The following is a 21,425-nucleotide window of genomic DNA, read 5'->3' as shown; positions in this document are numbered from 1 at the left end:
TTGGACCATATTTTGTTCAGAAAATTACAGCCTTATGATAAAGTGAAAATCAATAAGTGTCTTCAGCAAAAACAATCATAAGGACTGGAAGTTGTCCATGCCACATAAACTGATCCCAGTAGTTCACCAGGGATAGGAGGGATCAAAATTACTCCATTTCACAAAAATTTGAAAAAAAAAAGGAGAGATTGGTAATATAGGTTTGTGGAATGCAACTTTTATGCTGTTTTGAGGTTGCCTATATTTTGAGACATGATTCTTTATTGGTGGTCCTAGTCCTCAAGGAACCACTTCCAGAAACTTAAAAATGATACATTTCAAGCCTAAGCACATGGGGTATCGTTTTAGACTATTTCAAGGTCAGTGATCACAAATATGATGTTGATTTTAATATTTGATCCTGTATTAGAAATGTACAGTAACCTTCTATGGACTTCTATCATAGGGTGAAAAATGACATATTTCTATTACAATAGAGACTATTTAGACTTTATAAACATTTGATGCATACGTTTTTATCATTTCAAACATCTGCTGCAACTGTTCTTGTTTATAATGTACTTATACCTCATGAAGTAAATCATTACATTTTCTATGAACACCCTGAACTAGGGCAGCTTACTCTAATTCAGACTTTTGAAATTTGCTGCTACAATATTAAAATTAATTAGAAACAGAATACTGTATCAGTTGTACAAAGTGGGGTTCAACTAAATACAAAAAAGAAGTTGCATACAGCTCAAAAAATAAAAATACTTATTAATAATAAATAAATTTTCACCCCATCCTGAAAAAGCATCTATTCCTTACCCCCCGGGACAGCTGGTAAGTCTGGTTGTACTTCCACATCTCAGAGAGCACTTTATTCACCACATTCTCATCAGGGAATTCACCATGAAAATCAATCTTCATAAGGTTAGTCATACGATGGAGTAGTCCAGGAATCTCCTGTAAATGCTGCTGAGCACTATTAACCCGGTATGTCCAGGCATGATCTATAAGAAATATACTGGAATCGAGAAACAAATGTAAAAATACAGAATCATTAAAAATATTTTCTAATTGGGAAATAATACTCTTTAATAAATGTACAAAATAATTGTGCCTCTGAGCTTTGACTCCAGAAATGATGAGCTTGAAAGCACTTTACTTACTTCCCTTCATACACTGTAAAAACTACTTGCATTACCATTTTTAACCTCTATTTGTTGGCCAGTCTCTTTTCATATTGTAGCTTACAATTGTTAGAAGATTTTTTTATATGTTACTTGTGTATTATATATTATTTGTACAAGCCTGAATTTACAAATTACATCTCCTTGAAAAGTTGTTTCTGCCTTTCCAATGTAGCCAGGAAATATTGGTTTTCTTTTAAAATCTGCTGTGAAGAAAGACATATTTAGGATCTTAAGGACAGTACAGGTTTTAAGCTTCAATGCAACTGATAAAAAACAAATAATTTTCTTAAAAGGTTAGTACTTGTTTCTGATTAGGTAAGCAGTTCAATGCTTAGAATCTAACCTTTAGAGAAACCAGAGACATTTTTATATAACTTTATTGTGTATGGTGTTCTTCATTTTAACAAAAACATAAAAATATAGAGCTCCACAATTAACATGCATTATTCTCAATTACAATTTCTGCTGCCACAATACAGTAAAAGAAGCAATTATTGCATTCCACACAGTACTCCTGCTCTGTCAGGAATCAATGTCTCTCAGTTTCAGACAGCTACTGTATGAACAGGAAATGTGTATTGGAATAAAACCACAGATACATTCACTAAGCCCAAGTATATTTCCTAATCAGTGGCACTGATATGGTAGGCGTCCAGAAAACATGAAAAGTAACACTGATCTAACATCTAACATCACAGACCTGGCAGGGAAAGCCAGGCAGCGTTTGTATTTTCTGAGAAGGCTGAGGAGGTTTGGCATGCCAAGCAGCATCCTCAGCAACTTTTACAGCTGCACAATTCAGAGTATACTCACCTACCCCATCACAGTCTAGTTTGGAAACAGTACAGCATGGGACGACAATGCTCTACAGCGGGTGGTAAAATCAGTGCAAAATATCATTGGAAAGGCACTCCCTGCACTGGAGGACACCCATAACACCAGAGATCTCAGGAGGACCCATAATAGTATTAAAGACACAACCCACCCACAACATGAACTGTTCCTACTGTTTCCATCAGGGAGACGCTACAAGAGTATAACAGCTAGAACATCAAGGCTAAAAGACAGTTTTCTCCCTTATGTCATCAGGCTTGTAAATAGAACCCATCCACTACCCTTTCCCTCAGCACTGCAGGCTAGCTCGTGTCTGAAGGATAGAAGGCTATCTGTAGATCATATACCTACAGAATTTATATTGAATTATTTATTTATTTGCACATGCACTCTTACTTCTGTTAGTTTTTGCATTTCTTTTTGACCTGAATATTTTTAGTTTATTGTTGTGTATTCTTGCGTATTGTTTATCGCAGAATAAGATTTTTTATTTTAAAGAGTACACATGACAATAAAGTTGAAGTTTTATTTCTCCAGTGACTTGAATACCACTCACACATCCCTGATAAAGGCTAAGTTCAGAGACATGCAGGTGGATGAGCATATGGTGTCCTAGATAATGGACAGACGGACTATCTATCTATCTGTCTGCCTGTCTGTCTGTAGACTGCAGTTTGTGAAACTCAAGGACTGCGTTTCTGACACAGATGTTAGCAACACTTGGAGCACCACAAGGAACAATCCTGTCTCCTTTTCTCTTCAATCTGTACACCTAAAACTATAAAACCAGGTCATTTCATTTGGAGAAATTATCAGATGACATTCACAGAAATTCTCAATGCAATTGCACACCAGGCAAAAAGCGGAAACTGAAGAAACATTAACTTTGACACTATGTGTAAATTTTAAATCAAACAGCCCAAAGTGAACATTATGAACACATATTTACAGGCTTAAAGCCTGGAGACGTGATTTAAGATAAACTAAATAGCTTATCTGACATTCATATACTGTACTAGGTTACTGGAGAGTAAATATGCAACATCGTACAATGAAATGAAACTCATCTGATATGTACACTGTCTGAATGAAACTGAGGCACATCCCTGTATGCCCTCACTAGAGATTCCCATCTTCTAAGTAGATGCTTAGAAGAACAAGTTTTTTCTGTAGCAGGTGAAGTATCATTTTCATGTAGTCTTCTAGTTATCAGATAATAGGCATTCCACTCTCAGAGCTCTATTTGATAAACAAACCATATAGTTATTTCAAATTCGATGGTGTACATGCACAGTTCAACCTTTCATGATAATTTTTCCTGGGAAAAAATTATTTCTGTCTAATGACATAAGTCAACCAGACACCTGTCACCTGTTTGTTGTTACTTCTCATTCACTTGAGTTTGCCGTGTGAAACACATCCAAACTAATTGGATACTAAAGCAAAGCAACTAATCACCTTCTGATTTGGAATAAAGCAAACAGACTATCAGTGTGAAAATGCCTTAACATGCAATGAATGATTGGATTGTGCACTTATCTTAACATGTTGTGAACTTAATTTGACCTTGCTGTTTTTAATTAAGCATAGCTGTGCTGTTCTTTGCCAAGCTGTCTCCTTCATATAAGCATTTGATTTACTGAGAATGACCTTGGCTATTAGATAGGTTTAATATTTTTCTTTTGTCCGTGAGAAGAGATCTTTTTCACATATACTGTAAATTCAACTGCAACAGCTTTGTACGCCGGAGATTTTTGCAAAGGCATCTGGTATTCTCAAGTCTCCCATACTCAAGATTTAAATAAAATTAAATGAAATAAAAACTTATTGTCTAAGCTTTGAACTAGATATTTGTTGAACATTATCAACAACAACTCACTATAGGAAAGCATATTCTTACCTATTCTCAATAATTTTTAAATGCCCTTAGAGCCTCATTTTTCTACTTAAAATGTCATTTGTTACTCTGAATTAAACTTAAAGGAATTAAATTCACAATACCTGAAATATTTCTTAAAGGCTACAGCAATCGCCTACTCTAGCTGCTCTGTGAACCAGGAATGCAGTTACTCACCTCATAGAGAAACCTAGGATTTGATATTTTGTAAATATTAAGAAAAACTTTAAGGAAGAAAAGGTATAGAAAGAGCAGTTCAGTATGGCAAAGCAATCAAGTTAGTTTTAAGAGCAAACATTAGTGATGTGGAATGTAACTGTGAGAGTTCTTAACTGAAATAAACAGTAACCATTATTATCCCTCAGTACTTATATCATAGCTGGGGGATGCTCCAATTGCTTGGGCGCTGGTCTAAATAGGCCAATTTCCACAAAAAAAGACTTGATTGGTGATCAGTAAATTGGCCAGTCACAAAAAACAATCTTTTCAGCCCAATGCTTTTCTAAAATTACTCAAAAACAAAAGTCATCTTCCTTGACACCACCATTCAAACTGAAAAACAACACCCTTGTAACTTCTGTTTTTCACAAACCAACAGACAGACAGACCTACCTAAGAAGTGACAGCTTCCAGCCCAAGCATATAAGGCGCTCCATTATTTTTAGCCAAGCAATATGGTACAATCGTATTTGCTCAGACCCGACAGACTGGGATCAACAACTGCAGGAGCTCAGACAAGATTTTATCAGACAAGGTTATAACCCTATAACAACAGACACTCAAATAAGAAGAGCTACTGCCATACCCAGAGACAACCTTCTGGAATATAAAAACAAAGACAACAAGAACCGCATCCCCCTTGTTGTCACCTACAACCCACATCTTGAAATACTTTGAAAAATTATAAAAGAAGTTCAGCCAATGCTAAACAACGACAAAACACTGAAAAATGTATTTCCTGAGCCTCCCCTCGGGGCATACAGACAACCACCAAACCTTCAGCAACTAATTGTCCGAAGCTCCCTAAATGAACCGACAGAAAATGGCACATCTCCCTGCCAACAGAAAAGATGTAAAACGTGTGCCCACATCTACAATACAGACCGTACAGTTATACCACACTGCCGACTAGAACATCACATAAAGGGATCATTCTCCTGCAGATCATCTAATGTTGTCTACCTAATTCTGACACTACACCTAATGTCCTGACACTACACTCTATGTGGGAGAAACTGGACAAACACTCCGCCAGAGAATGAATTTACACAGATTCCACATTAAACATGGCAACACACCTGTAGCGGCCCACTTCAACAGCCATGGACACTGTGAGAGGGACTTTAAAGTCACAGTGCTTATGGGCAACTTCAAAACACAGCAAGAGAGAAAAGAATGGGAAGTTAAACTCGTGTTAAAATTTAATACATTTCAACATGGCTTGAATAAAGACAAGAGTTTTATAGCCAGGTATGAGGACTGTTTGCATCTCTCAGACTGACACAGACAACCTGTCTACAGACCCACATTGTTTTGAAAAACTCATCACAGACTTCAAAGGACTTTGTTGGACAGTTATCTTATCCAAGGATCTTGACCATACATTGTTCTGTTCTCTCTCTTGTTAAATTAATCTTAGCCTGATTGAACCTATTAATTTTTTACATTTAAGATTTTTCATTTAAAGATTTACCAATGTTGTTTCTTGTCCTAGTGTGTGCATATAAACATAGGGTACTCCAGTTTCTGTATTACATCTTGCCTGAAGAAGGGGCCTGAGTTGCCTCAAAAGTTTGCATATTGTAATCTTTTTAGTTAGCCAATAAAAGGTGTCATTTTGCTTGGTTTTCTCTACATTCATAATGGCTAACACGGTACAACACCCTAGTACTACTAAGATTTACGATAACTTAGTTGCAGGAATCCTTTGCATACGGTATTACGGTAGTTGAGAAAAAGCGGGTCTCTTCTTTTTTGCCACAAACTTCCTGCAGTGTAAACAAAGAGCTGCAAGTCGAGGCTAGTTTTGCAAGAGATGACTGAAATATTAGCCTTTGCGTTACAGAAAGTGGAGTAATAAACTGAGAAAAAGAAATTGGTGGATTTGTCCTGTGCAATTAGATGGCAAGAGAAGCTACTTAAATGAATTTAGACCTTTTTACTTTAGAAAAATAACTAGAACTTTATTTATTTTTGTGCTTTAATTAAAACGGATCCCATTTTAGCGTGGACAGCAAGCTTGTTTTAAATAGTGCAGCTTACATTTTCAATTGGAAAAACAAAAACGTTAGCTTAACAGCAAAATTTGTCTTTTGCTTATAAACCCGTTAAGCATTTTAGTCTTATATCTTCTTTTTAAACAAACATCTAACACATTTGCAGCTTTACAAATTTGAACTGTGTTTATTATTTGTTGCTGCGTGTCATACAGAATAAGTTTTGGAAATAAACAAGTACTACATAATTAAAATGGTAATCAATGTTTTCTAATTATACCTCAAGAATTCCGAATGTCTAGCTGATACATTACACCTGTATAAAAATAGTAAATGTATATTTTAAAGCAAAAAAGCTGTAATGCAATTAATTATTAAAATCTATAAGTGCATGTATATTTACAATTAAGCAGTGTGTAATTGCCAATATCAATTGATTGTGTGAGAGTATATATATATTTTTTGTTACAGAAGGGGTGAAAACTACCTTTTGTTAAATTAAGCTTTGTTTGAGATTGGTACAATATAGAAAAAAAATGGCAGCTTGTAATTATGAGAAATTTTCTTTTATGCCATATATATATTATGCATACATACTTTTGCATGTATTTTATTAGTTAAAGTATGCAATTTAAGTAACTTTTATTTATTTTAGCATTTGTATGGTCACTGAACAATAAGCCTACAGAATTCCATTTTGTTAACACAAAATAAACAGATAACACCCATGGTCTATAGTTTAATTATGAAAATACACTTTAATATGGGACATAAGGCTTCTATGCATCTGGTTATGCAGGACCTTAGTGTAAAAATTGTTTTAAAGGGATAAAGGGAAAAAAAAAAATCTGAATTGGTATCAGAATCAAGTAATATGAAATCCGTTAACACTATCAGCCTTAAAAAACCTGATTGGAACATCCCTTACCAAAACTCAGCTATCTTCCTATATAATACGCTACCCTGGCTGTTTGTTTGTCTGTCCAGGATTTTAAATTACCTGTAGCTCGCAAACCGTTTCACCATTTTGACTTGAAGTTTGGTACACATATACTACGTGACGTCTACTATTCGATTTCGGGATGATGATTTTTATTACTCTTTTTATTTTTATTTTATTTTACTGTAGAATCAACTCTTGGCAGCATGCAGCAGGGCGGCCGGGCGGCACATGCATATGGGCGCCGTTCTCATTCCCTACCACCTTCGCTAATCATTCTTGAGGCAGATTGAAGACATAAATGCCAGCTTAAGTTAAAAATTTAAGAAAATGTACTAAGTAATTGCAACAAAAAAACTAACTTAATCAGGTTTAATGCGAAAAGATGCCAACGAAAGAAGAGAAGCAGCGGGCCGCAAGGGGGGAGAAAAAAAGAGCTGCCCAGGAAGCAGCAAGCACATCAACCTCTGTGCAAAAGTACAGAGAAAGAGGATGAGAACTAGGAATGCTCAAGTCAAGTGTATTCACTGCATGTTATCGTGCAGTACGCTGTTACTGGTTTCCTTATAAAACTGTTCTAAAACTGTATGTGCTGCTACTATTACATAAACTTGTTATACTGCTGAGATCGTAAAGTTGATTTACACAGTTAGCTCTCTGTGTGTGTGTGTCTGTTGTGTGTGTGTGTGTGTGTGTGTGTGTGTGTGTGTGTGTAGGGTGGGGTGGGGGGTTGTCCGACCTCTTCAAGCAATCTGATGGGACAGTTTGGCTTTTGTGGTTCAGTGGTACTCATGATGACGTGATACATTAGGGGTGCAAAATTTAATACATCATTGTGACAATTATTTTAAGAAGTTAAAATGTAGCATTTCAGCAACAATAAAATGAATAACATGGTGAGCAACACTGGGTTGCTAAATACTGATGAGGCACAACTCAAGTCACCTTCAAAGATGGCAGGTACTCGCAAGAATACAAATGATGTATTCACAGCAGATAATGGAGGCAGCCCATCTACCATTGTTGGCAGTAAAAAAGTAGACAGGAGGCAAGCAATGCGCCTTGAGTATGAGAAGCAGGCTTTAAGGGAATGCTATAGATAAAGCGATTACCAAGGACAGAAGAAAGGCAAGAGACATCAAATATTTTGTACTTATCTGAGCCAGAGTTGTTTCTATGTACTAGGTGTTACAATAGCTTTAACCTCAATCTTTAAAAGCTCATCTTCGTTCTTTTTATACTGTAATTGTGTTTGATCTTTTATACTCATTTTGATGAAGCAATTGTGAAGATGTATTCTAAGACCCTGTCAGTGCTGCATTTTTATCTATAGTTACTGAGATTTTATCACATTAATAATTACAATTATTTGATATTGCAGTGTAAACTTAGTAACTCTGTAAAGCACCTTGTGTATGGTTCATGCTGTGAAAATTGCTATATAAAATGAAAATCCATTGACTGAGAAATGGGCAGAAATGCAAACACAGGCACAATGAAGCAAACACAATTACATTTCTGTGTCAACAAATTCCCAGTTAAGAAATTTCTTGCATGTCATCTTTTGTTGGTAAAAAGTGCCATCTAGTGGGTTACTGTTACAAATGCATTTATCTAGTACTGAATGCAACTTTAAAGAAAACATCTAAGAATTAGATGGAATCTTTTTCCAATCTGATCACTATATCTGTTCATTTTAATAAAGATATACATTTTCAATTAGTTTATATATTTTGTTAACCTAATGTGCCACTCATACAGTCAATCAAAACTTAAAAAATGAATAAATCATCCAGTATGGCCCCCTTCAAGATTTTACAGACAAAACAGTTATGTGTCAAAAATATGCCACATCACTGTCATTGGGGAGTTATCAACAAAAGTATTTGTCATATAAACCACTGTTTACTGAGAAGGAAAAAATAACATTAGGAAACATTAAGAAGTCTTAACTGCATAAGTACATCCCTTAATCCATCTACCTGTTAGGATCTTCAGTCCGAACACCATTTTCATTGGTCACAATAACTTTACAAGAAAGCTCAACTCCTGGATTTGATCTTTTCTTTTCTTCCAGTTGTGGCTGTTCATCTTCATCATCATCAACATCATCTGCTTCCTCTGTTTGCATTATACCAAAGAACTGTCCAGCATCAAAGACCTGAATAAGAGAATATTAAATCTGTTATTTTATTCTACAATAATGCAGATAGTCTGTGCATCAAAAAGTCCTTCAGGTGGGAGATGATGCTCAAAATACTTGATAATATGGCATAGGTTTCTCAATATTTGTGTTTAAAGGTATTCTCCTATCAATAACTATAAGAGAAAATAATTAAACTATATGCTGCTTACCGAAAGATAAATTATTGACAACATACGATAACCTTGCATTTTCTGTTTAGCAATTTTAATAATTTTTTATACAATTATTATTTTTTTTTAAAATCTTAACTTGAAAATATGTAACACTACAATTAAAGAAGAATCTGAGCAGTGATGTGTGTTTCACATACTGTGATTAGAGGCTCCTGTGTGCTGCACTCATCTGTTACTTCAAAAGTCCTTATGATCAACAGTTTCAAATTGCTACAATAGTGTACATATAAAACAAGCCTTAGGTCCCTAAAACTACAGTACAGAGTTGAGTTATAGATGGTTTCAGTTCTGTATTTAGCCTTCAAGGATACAATGAAGATAAAGTTTAAGATAAAGCCAAAGAAGAATTATATATTTGGACAGTCAGGAAACATGAAGTTGATTAATATGTGCACAATCCACTTTATAAATTGTATACTGTTGTTATACTTTACATAACCTATGAAGCAACTGCACTATATGACATTTTTCACATCAGCAAATCTGAAACTGCATGTAGTTACTTTACACTACGACAAAAAACACACTTTATGTGAAGTGCGAATACAACATTTGCAATTAGAAAAAGTCAGAGCAAATATAGAGATGAACTGAACAATTAATCAAAACTGCTTCAAAAGAAAGTGTTATATACACAGGTCTTAAAGGCAAAGTGAAAAAATGTGGGAGCTTCATTTCTGGTACAGCATAACAGCTTTAAAATACAAGGTACAGTTAGGTTATAAAAAAAGCAATGTATGGTTCAGGGCTACTTAATCATGCCATATGTATCATGTTGAAAAGGTTAGGGTGCTTTATTTCATAATCTTGTCAGGCCTAATCGACTCTTTATGGAAGAATTCAGATCTAGAAAGAGTGTTTACAGATGAACACCTGGTAGTTACTGATGAGGGAGTTGTGTCTTAGGAGTCGAATAGTAATGAAAAATGTACAAAGAAAGGTTGTTTAGTGATAAGAATTATAATAAATATGAGGCTTCCCTGAACTGAGACAGCTTTGTGCCTTATGAAATAAAGTCTTATACTGATTGCTCATCAGTGTTTTTCTTTGAGGTGAGAATGTGTTTTTCTCCACAACTGTAGCCAGTCAAGCTAGGCTGTCACATCATTTGTATGGGGAAGGAAACTAATGTAAAGTCACAGGGTGAATGAGCACACTCTAAGGAGAATGTATGCACAAGTCGAGATTAGAATGCACAAACCTGGAGAAATGATGTAGCAATGCTAATGACATCCCAAAAATATGCAGATTAGGTGGATTGGCGGCTTTAAATTGGTTCAATATGGATGTATCTGTTAAGCAATTTAGTAGGAGAGTGTACTAATTAATGTACTAACCAGCATACACAAGGAATTAAATGGCATAACTGGTTTTGGAAAATTGAAGAATGTTCTAGATCATTATATTCATGGCTGTTACTGCAAACTAGATAATATTTTGTCTGTTACTTCTAATGATTCCACTTTTTGAGAAATTGTAATGTCATGAATTGTGTTTATTAGGGAATTTCACAAAAGTGTTATTTGTACTGAATTTGCTGCATTTGTGTTCGCCCTTGTTCATCAAATTATTTACTGATAATTCGGCTGGATTAGGAGAATTTTTTTTTCTTTAATATCAGCATCCCATAATGCTTTGCAAGGCCACTGTGATACCCTGTGGAGCTGTGACAGCCAGCATTGATGGGACCACCACCCCAGGAACATAATTCTGATCATTTGCATTACAGTCTCTATGGGACAATTTATTTGTGCTTGCTGCCAAATGTGCAGGTCAATCTTCAAGTTCCATGTCAATATAAGAGAAAAAGGTGCATGCCCTATGCATGCATAACATTTACCCATATGGCAGGGCGAGAGTGAAAATAAATCTTGAAGGAGCCTGGTGCCAACCCAAACAGAGGAGACTCTATGAAATAATAATAATAAAAAAAGCTTCATTACTATTTACAAGATGTTTCTATCTTTTTGATAGCATCAGTACAGACAGTCTGGAGAACCTTCAGTGTGACTTCAAAAAACAGAACAAGCTAGTGGCTTCAATCATGACACGCCACTTTGAATTTTCTGCCTTTAAAAGACCTACAGATTTTTTTCTGACTTTTGACTATAATTTTGGTATTTCCGGTTTGTTTTGGCGAAGTCTATGATTGCGCGACTCTGACTGCATTTTTTCTTCTTTGATGTTAGGGAGGTACGGTGGTGCAGTGGTTGGCACTGCTGCTGCACAGCTCAGGTCACCTTTCTGGCCGCAATAAATTGGTCAAGTATAGTTGGCAGAAGTTTCCCTAGCCCTCAGGGACACTTTAAAGACAACTGCACCAGTATTATGCAATCAAATCTAGTTCTTCTTCATTGACTTTAATGTAGTTCACCAAACCAAACATTTTTATTATTTCAGGGAACTCACAGCGTAGCGAACTTGGCAATGTTCGCTCATCACTAGTCATGAATATTTTGCTTCATTCATTTCCAGTTTCCTCATAAATCAAATTTATAACTAAAGAGACCAGTGTTGAGTAATGTATTATTTAGATAGATAGATAGATAGATAGATAGATAGATAGATACTTTAGTATTTAGTGTGTTATATAGTATAAGTTTAGCTTAGAAGTAAATATATGTGAGTTATGTCAAGAAAGTGATTTATTACAGTATAGTTTTCATTTTTAATCTTAAGAGTTTCTACTATTATCCATCTATAAGATCAGTCTGTACTTATTTACCAGATTTAATCACCAGAAAAGACTGTTTTTTTTTACTTGTATTGAAGGTTATAATAGACTTCCTTTTGCTACAGCGGGTTGGATAATGGATGGATGGATGGATGTTTACTGATTTGTCAGAATTGCTTTCATTAGAGCACACATTTAGGTTTTGGTGCACTGTGTGCTGCCCAATAAACAGTATATCAATCCACTAATCCTCTTGTGTTTAATCCACAAATGCAGAAACGGATTCTGGCAGCACCAAGCACAAGGAAACAACTTTGGAATGGGTGCCGTTTCATTACATTCCACCAATATCAAAATAATATGTTACAATTTTGACTTACAGTATATCACTGCATAGCAGCAAGGTTAAAACAGCAGCAGATAGTTTTGTTTAGTTTTTTTTTTCTTCCTAAATGAAAATGTTGTGCTAAAGCTTCTCATGTGTATTTCTTTGGTAAACACTAATTATATAAGGTGACAATCACAAGTCAGATGTGCACTCAATGCTAGCTCATTGCACGGATCAAACACCTAAATAATAGCAGCGTTGTGGGGTACAAAATCTGTAAATTGTGGACTATATTTTCATTATATTTTGTTCAAGACAAAACAACATATGAACTTAATACTTGCATGGACAGTTAAGATCCAAGGCAATCTGTTTTCCTAAATCACAGTATCATTTGTTTGAAATGACCAGCAATTCAGGAGATGACTCAGGCTATTGATTACTTTACAACCTGAGATCTGGGACAACAAGTTGCTAAATTGGTTTACAGACTGGGAAAGGAAGACATGCCAATAGTACTAAGCAACATCAGAAACCTTTATTGTTTGGGAAAATAGAGGAGTGAATTCATTCATCATATTGACAGTCGGCCAATTGGAATATCTAATAATAACATCTTGCAAAAACACCGGTAGAATTTTATAATAAATATGCCTCGTCTGAAGAGCAACATCAGAAGAAGAAGCAGCAGAAGAGACAGACTCTGGAGAAAAGAACAGAGCGAATTCAGAAGAGGTTGCCGGCAACGTGTGGCCGTTTCCATCCGATCATCAGAAAAGCAACTAATGAACAACTACGAGTGCTATATCACAAGCTGCCTGCGACATTCATCTTTGTCATGCTTACTTTTTTGTAAGCTTTTTTTTTTTTAAAGACTATATATATCCAGACTTTGCTATCCACTTTTACTATCCACCATTTTCTTTTATGATTTTCCCTAATGGTATTATTATTCCTGTAATAAACCTCTAACTTTTTATACTTTGTCTTCATATTTAGAGTGATTGAGGTAATAAGGTAAATATCTTTGAGCACCTGGAACAGTTAAAAATGCCATATGATCCAAGCTGCGGTTGAAGAGCTCTGTCCAGTAATGAACAGTGCTTTAAAGTAAAACATTCACTGGTTGATAAAAGGCCTATAGCCAGGGATATTGAGTTTTCGTATGTTTGAATATATTCTTGGAGACCAAAGGTAATATTTAGGTCTGAGATATATGTAAGACATTGCACGTTAATTAAGCCTTTGATAAGCAAGTCTCTTGGAGTACGAAGGAAAGTGGACTGTGTATGTGTTATTCATACGGTACCTGTGTGGGTTAAAGTGCTAGAGAATAACATGCACGTGTATACGTCTTTCATACAGTACTTTTGTGGTTAGGGTCGGTGTGTATGCATATATCTATGTATATGTGCATGTTAATCTTAAAGTGCAATAGTAGACCAACCCGGTAACAAACTTGCCGAGTACACTTACTCTTAGAGAAAATAGATAAAAAGTAGAAGGAAATACCACGATAATACAAGCAGTTAAAATTTTCACTAGTAACACTGTATAACAGTAAGTTTAGGAACAACAACAGATTGTCATTTATTATTACTGTATTGTTATTAATATTATTCAGTAGGAAACGTGGAACTCTACTGCTTCTTATATTTAAAGATTTGCTAATATATAATAATATAATATATATATATATAAAAATATACAGTGGGTACGGAAAGTATTCAGACCCCCTTCAATTTTTAACTCTTTGTTATATTGCAGCCATTTGCTAAAATCATTTAAATTAATTTTTTTCCTCATTAATGTACACACAGCACCTCATATTGACAGACAAAAAAAGAATTTTTGAAATTGTTGCAGATTTATTAAAAAGAAAAACTGAAATATCACATGGTCCTAAGTATTCAGACCCTTTGCTGTGACACTCATATATTTAACTCGGTGCTTTCCATTTCTTCTGATCATCCTTGAGATCACCTTCATTTGAGTCCAGCTGTGTTTGATTATACTGATTGGACTTGATTAGGAAAACCACACACCTGTCTATATAAGACCTTACAGCTCACAATGCATGTCAGAGCAAATAAGAATCATGAGGTCAAAGGAACTGCCTGAAGAGCTCAGAGACAGAATTGTGGCAAGGCACAGATCTGGCCAAGGTTACAAAAAAATTTCTGCTGCACTTAAGGTTCCCAAGAGCACAGTGGCCTCCATAATCCTTAAATGGAAGACGTTTGGGACGACCAGAACCCTTCCTAGAGCTGGCCGCCGGCCAAGCTGAGCTACCGGGGGAGAAGAGCCTTGGTGAGAGAGGTAAAGAAGAACCCAAAGATCACTTTGGCTGAGCTCCAGAGATGCAGTCAGGAGATGGGAGAAAGTTGTAGAAAGTCAACCATCACTGCAGCCCTCCACCAGTCAGGGCTTTATGGCAGAGTGGCCTGTCGGAAGCCTCTCCTCAGTGCAAGACACATGACAGCCCGCATGGAGTTTGCTAAAAGACACCTGAAGGACTCTGAGATGGTGAGAAATAAGATTCTCTGGTCTGATGAGACCAAGATAGAACTTTTGGCCTTAATTCTAAGCGGTATGTGTGGAGACAACCAGGCACTGCTCATCACTTGTCCAATACAGTCCCCACAGTGAAGCATGGCAGTGGCAGCATCATGCTGTGGGGGTGTTTTTCAGCTGCAGGGACAGGACGACTGGTTGCAATCGAGGGAAAGATGAATGCGGCCAAGTACAGGGATATCCTGGACAAAAACCTTCTCCAGAGTGCTAAGAACCTCAGACTGGGCCGAAGGTTTACCTTCCAACAAGACAATGACCCTAAGCACACAGCTAAAATAACGAAGGAGTGGCTTCACAACAACTCTGTGACTGTTCTTGAATGGCCCAGCCAGAGCCCTGACTTAAACCCAATTGCGCATCTCTGGAGAGACCTAAAATGGCTGTCCACCAACGTTTACCATCCAACCTGACAGAACTGGAGAGGATCTGCAAGGAGGAATGGCAGAGGATCCCCAAATCCAGGTGTGAAAAACTTGTTGCATCTTTCCCAAGAAGACTCATGGCTGTATTAGCTCAAAAGGGTGCTTCTACTAAATACTGAGCAAAGGGTCTGAATACTTAGGACCATGTGATATTTCAGTTTTCTTTTTTAATAAATCTGCAACAATTTCAAAAATTCTTTTTTTGTCTGTCAATATGGGGTGCTGTGTGTACATTAATGAGGAAAAAAATTAATTTAAATGATTTTAGCAAATGGCTGCAATATAACAAAGAGTGAAAAATTGAAGGGGGTCTGAATACTTTCCGTACCCACTGTATATATACAGTGGAACCTTGGTATACGTCCTTAATTCATTCCAGACCCTTTGACTTATACCAAACAGGACGTATACCAAACAAATTTTTCCCATAAGAAATAATGGGAAAATGATTAATCCGTTCCCATGAAAAAAAAATCCTTTTGCTATTGGCATATTATACATTGATAGGGTTGTATAAAATAATTTAAACACTGCTTAAAACTAAAATACATAAATACAAAAGCATTTAGATGAAATAAATGAAAATTTTACCTCACTTTACTTTTTAATAACATCTTTGTTTTTCACAATCGTAGATACCGTCGTTCTTGGCAAACGGTATGCAACAGCCATGTCCCGGATACGCATGCCACCTTCATACTTTTCAACAATCAATTCAAATTTACATGAAAAAAAACACAAAATCACGTTGTGACGATGCAGGTTTGCTGTATGCTCCCATCTGCTGCGGGGGAGCCCTTGAACCCTACAATGTCGGTAATGTGCCTCACTGCTAACCTCATCGGTAACAACAAAGCAAGGGGATGGTGAAAAAGTGCAAAGTGCTTTTGTTAAAACAATTAACAAAACAAGGTGTTCAAATTAAAGTGCAGTCTCCAAAGTTCCAATAAATAATCCATAAAATCAGAAGTGAAAGCGTGGAGGTTAAAACAATAGAAAAAAGTCTTCTTAAAAACAACGAAGTTAAAATAGAGCAGGAAGCATTCTTAAAAAAAAACCCAAGAAGAAGCCCGGTGCCTTTTTACCTGGCAGCCCCCCTGCTTCCCAACAGGGGAGTCGCCTTACTTGCAGCTGACGTTAACTCTGCCTACTTCAGCTACTTCGCTCGCTCACTCACTCACTCACTCAACCTCCCGTCCGTTCTTTCTTTTTCCTCCCCTTCTAGCCGACCCGCGCTTCTTTTTATCAAGATAAGCAGCCCCAGGGACAATCATGAATGCGGACGGTCCCTCACAAGTGCACTTTGGTGAGAAACGCCCACATCGCTAATCGACCTGACAACCTTAAGCCACATAACTACCACGCCCCCTCACCAAGCTGCAAGCGCGGTGATTATTTATTTTAAAGCTGGACTTTGACAGGAGCTGTGGACCCGCTATACCACACACATGAAAGTTCACAGAGAGTTATAGCGTGGGTTGTTCACTGAATGCTAGCAACTGGCGCACTAACGCTCGTGGGCAGTCGTGGCTTTGTCTCAAGGGAGGTAAACAAGGTTAGCGTGCGAGTCGTATTCCAAACAAAGGTCGAATACCAAGCAAACTTTTTCGTGTCCAAATAGGACGTATACCAAGTTGGACTTATTCCAAAGCAGACGTATACCGAGGTACCACTTTATATATATTTTATATATATATATATATATAGTATTTTATATACTCCAGCCCGCCTGGAGTTTGCTGAAAGGCACCTGAAGGACTATCAGACCATGAGAAACAAAATTCTCTGGTCTGATGAGACAAAGATTGAACTCTTTAGTGTGAATGCCAGGCGTCACGTTTGGAGGAAACCAGGTACCACTCATCACCAGGCCAATACCATCCCTACAGTGAAGCATGGTGGAGGCAGCATCATGCTGTGGGGATGTTTTTCAGTGGCAGGAACTGGGAAACTAGTCAGGATAAAGGGAAAGATGACTGTAGCAATGTACAGAGACATCCTGGATGAAAACCTGGTCCACAGCGCTCTTGACCTCAGACTGGGGCGACATTTCATCTTTCAGCAGGACAACGATCCTAAGCACACAGCCAAGATATCAAAGGAGTGGCTTCAGGACAACTCTGTGAATGTCCTTGAGTGGCCCAGCCAAAGCCCAGACTTGAATCCGATTGAACATCTCTGGAGAGATCTTAAAATGGCTGTGCACCGACGCTTCCCATCCAGCCTGATGGACCTTGAGAGGTGCTGCAAAGAGGAATGGGCAAAACTGGCCAAAGATAGGTGTGCCAAGCTTGTGGCATCATATTCAAAAAGATTTGAGCTTGTAATTGTTGCCAAAGGTGCATCGACAAAGTATTGAGCAAAGGCTGTGAATACTTATGTAGATGTGATTTCTCAGTTTTCTTATTTTTAATAAATTTGCAAAAAACTCAAGTAAACTTTTTTCACGTTGTCATTATGGGGTGTTGTGTGTAGAATTCTGAGGAAAAAAATGAATTTAATCCATTTTGGAATAAGGCTGTAACATAAAATGTGGAAAAAGTGCTGCGCTGTGAATATTTTCCGGATGCATTGTGTGTGTGTGTGATATATATATATATATATATATATATATATATACAGTATATATATTGTGACGGACAGCCGGGTCCCATGCCCGGCCGGGACACCCCTGCTGCATATGTTCCGGGGGAGCCACCATGGACAGCTCAATACCTCCCCCGGGACGCTTGGTGGCAGCCTCCCCGGCCGTTATTAGTTTCTACGTCTCCCACGTGGCTCCATGGGACATGAAGTCCTCCACAGCCTGGTTGGGAGATGGGGTGGCCGCTAGGGGTGCTGCCGAGCCAACAACCCGGTTGGACGAGTTATCAGCCCCACCCGGAGGTGCAATCAGGGCCAGCTGGTCAAGCACCTGGAATACTTCTGGGTGGGCTATAAAACGGGCCAGCCTCCCTTCATTCGAGGCCAGAATCGGGAGGAAGAGGACGAGGTTGCCTGGGAGGAGTGGTGGTCCCTGGAAGGGTTGTTTGTGCTGTATTTTGTGCTTTTGGAACTGTGTTGGGCCTGTGGGACACGGGGAAGACGTGCCCCACGGCTGAAGAGAAAAATAAAAGCCTGTTTGTTTTACACGTGCCTCTGTGTAAGTCTGTGCCGGGTCGGGCGCTATATAGTGGCTTTTACTATATATATATATAAATAAATAAAGATAGATAGATAGGGTGGTCCAGATCTAATTATGCAATTTTCATTACGCTATAACCTATTAAGTTTATTACATAGAAAATCACCCAAAAAATCCCGGACCATCGAGAGGTGTGCAAACTGACGACATGAAGAATCGTCTTTGCGCTGAACTGGAATCATCCCCGCATAAATCAAAGTCATCGAGATGATCTGGATCTGCATAATTAGATCTGGACCACCCTGTATATATATATATATATATATATATATATATCTATTATAAAAAAAATCCTGTGAAATGAATGACTAGTAGACGATACATGGTCTTCAGCATTATACGTCCTGCAGGAAAGAATTTAGCCATGCCCGGAGCCGTAAGTAAACAACAAGTATTGTTTTTACAACGTCACGCGAGACCAGGCAGTGAGCCATCATTTAAAACAAGTCCACAGACATCTAACCTAGCAGTTGTTAGATTGCATCTGTCAGACAAGCATCATGTGCTCCCAGCTCTTAAAACAATAACTAGAGACAAGCAAAACATGCAGCTCACCAGCAGCAGGAAGACAACAGATGATGCGACGGCAACTATGCACGGGGCCGAAAATAAAGGACAAGTATTGTCTTTACAAAAGTTTTTAAAGTGTGGATGTGGAATGGCCAAATGGGAGAGGCAGCTTGATGAATGAGGTCTCCAGGACTCTAAACAAATCCTAATCTAGAATTTTTATTTTTATACTGTATTGAGGATTTATTCTGTTCTATGTATTGTATTCACCCACTGCACGCCCAAACTATCTGGAAAGGGGTCTCTTTCTGAACTGCCTTTCCCAAGGTTTCTTCAATTTTTTTCCCTACAAGGATTTTATTTTGGGAGTTCTTTCTGGTCTACTTAGAAGGTCAAGGCTGGGGGAATGTCAGGAGGCAGGGCCTTTAAAGCCCATTGCGGCACTTCTTGTGTGATTTCGGGCTATACAAAAAATAAATTGTATTGTATTGTATATCTGGTAAACCACGGTGGTGGGCGAGCAAAGCGAGAAGGAGGCGGAGCCCCCTAGTGTATATATATGATTGATAGATATATACATATATATATATATATAGATATACTGTATACAGATATATAGATATATATAGATATACATACTGTATTTCCATAGGTCTGATCACAATCTGATTACCTGGGTGGTTACCTATCAGGTGATGCTTGTGGTCTGGTCGGCCAGTAGGTAAACATCCATCACACCCTCTCAGTTGCGAGAAGCAGATGGTATATATAATAGTGGATGAATATGCATATTGCATTATTGTATTGTATTATTGTCGACTAACTGGAAACTGTCATATGTACACTAAACATGTACTTGAATTTATAAGAATCAACTGTCATTGATTAAGTAACCCGTTTACTAGAAGACCAGGATTGAAAACCCTGAATTACCTATTTTTAACACAATATGCATGGCTTATATACTACAATGTGAAAATTTTTCAAACGTGATTTTTTTTAACTTATTTAGTTTAATATAAATTTGGCATAAACAAAATGGTAATGTGTTTGAAGAGAATGGTAAATCTAATTGAAATGTAAAATATAATGAATTTAGGTCAGAAATATTAAATGTGTCATTGTGTTGTATAATTTTGTGTTCAAATTTTCGGAAAATCTTAACTTCTGCTTTCCTAAACAATTCATCTACTATAAAAAAACTAATTAACACACCAAAATGTTTTATTCTAAACTGAAATATTCTGATGGGGGAAATTTATATCCAAAATGTAGATCTAAAATCCATTTTTTAAAACATTTAAATCGGAGGAAAGCCACAAGGCAGGAAGAAACCCATCACTAGTCACTGTGTCCATCGCAACACATATTCCTTGAACATCCCAACTTGAGTCACCAATCAACTACACGTCCAAGGGATATAGAAGGAAAACCAAACTACCAGGACAAAAAAAACTCTTAAAAGTTGAAATAATGCGTGAACACCTCACCTAAACTTGAGAGGCAGCAGCGGTATCCAGCATGTCAGGTAAATAATAGTAAACATCCCTCCATCATTCAACCCACTTAATCCAAAGCATGCAGGCTGATGGCATGAACAGGACTAAAATTCAAAAGCTTGGCTGCAATTAACTTTATTTTTTCTTCCGCTTTGTATGTCATTTATTTCTGATTAGTTTTAATTAACTCGTTTTAAATTGATCGATTGCTCTTATATTAGCAATGTCCGATTAACTCTGCCAACATTTTAAAATTATTATTGTTAAACAATTATGTAAAAGGGACAGGGGTAACTACACTACGACCACTAAATCAAGGCAGGAGTTACTTTACTGAAGGCTAATGCATTAGTTAGGGCAAAAAATACACAGTGACAAACACAAACCTCGTTAATAAGCTTGTAATGCAAACTCTTCCAAAATATCTGTGGAACTGCAGATGACCTGAGAGCCGCTTCATGTCGTACTAAAAAGTGATCAAAAGACTCCGCACAAGGAATCTCTCCAGCTTCACGTTGTGCCGGCGTCTCTTCCATGCCTCTCACACCCAGCATTCACTGCGGCACTGTGCATAGCATTCTGGGAGAAGTTGTTAAAGTGTTAATGTCTCACAAAGACATCAAAGGGAAATTTAGGTGGAGTTTTTCCTTCGTTTCTACCACAACGATAACGGAAGAGTAAGCGTTTTTAAGACCAATATGTTGCTTCAGAAGAAGCGGCCAATATGATGGGTTATTGATCTTTTGGTATTTTGTAAATGTTTTGCAACTTAAACTTTTTGGCCCTGCAT

At 37.3% G+C, this 21,425-nt stretch overlaps 1 protein-coding gene across 1 annotated transcript in view; it reads right to left on the bottom strand.

Annotated features, from left to right (window-relative positions):
* The window catches only part of ttll12 (tubulin tyrosine ligase-like family, member 12), a 101,757-nt gene extending 80,552 nt beyond the window's left edge, over positions 1-21,205 (bottom strand). Inside the window, exons 1-3 of the mRNA XM_039761833.1 lie at positions 21,022-21,205; positions 9,048-9,226; positions 811-1,009 (exon numbers count right to left, since the gene is read on the bottom strand). Of these exons, the coding sequence (XP_039617767.1) occupies positions 811-1,009; positions 9,048-9,226; positions 21,022-21,189 (546 nt within the window). The 5' untranslated portion in view covers positions 21,190-21,205. The remainder of the gene's footprint in view (positions 1-810; positions 1,010-9,047; positions 9,227-21,021) is intronic.
* Between the last annotated feature and the right edge of the window lie 220 nt (positions 21,206-21,425).

The sequence above is a fragment of the Polypterus senegalus genome, chromosome 8, assembly GCF_016835505.1.
Source record: "Polypterus senegalus isolate Bchr_013 chromosome 8, ASM1683550v1, whole genome shotgun sequence".
Classification (NCBI taxonomy): Eukaryota; Metazoa; Chordata; class Cladistia; order Polypteriformes; family Polypteridae; genus Polypterus; species Polypterus senegalus.
This window is presented reverse-complemented; position numbering and strand designations above follow the sequence as displayed.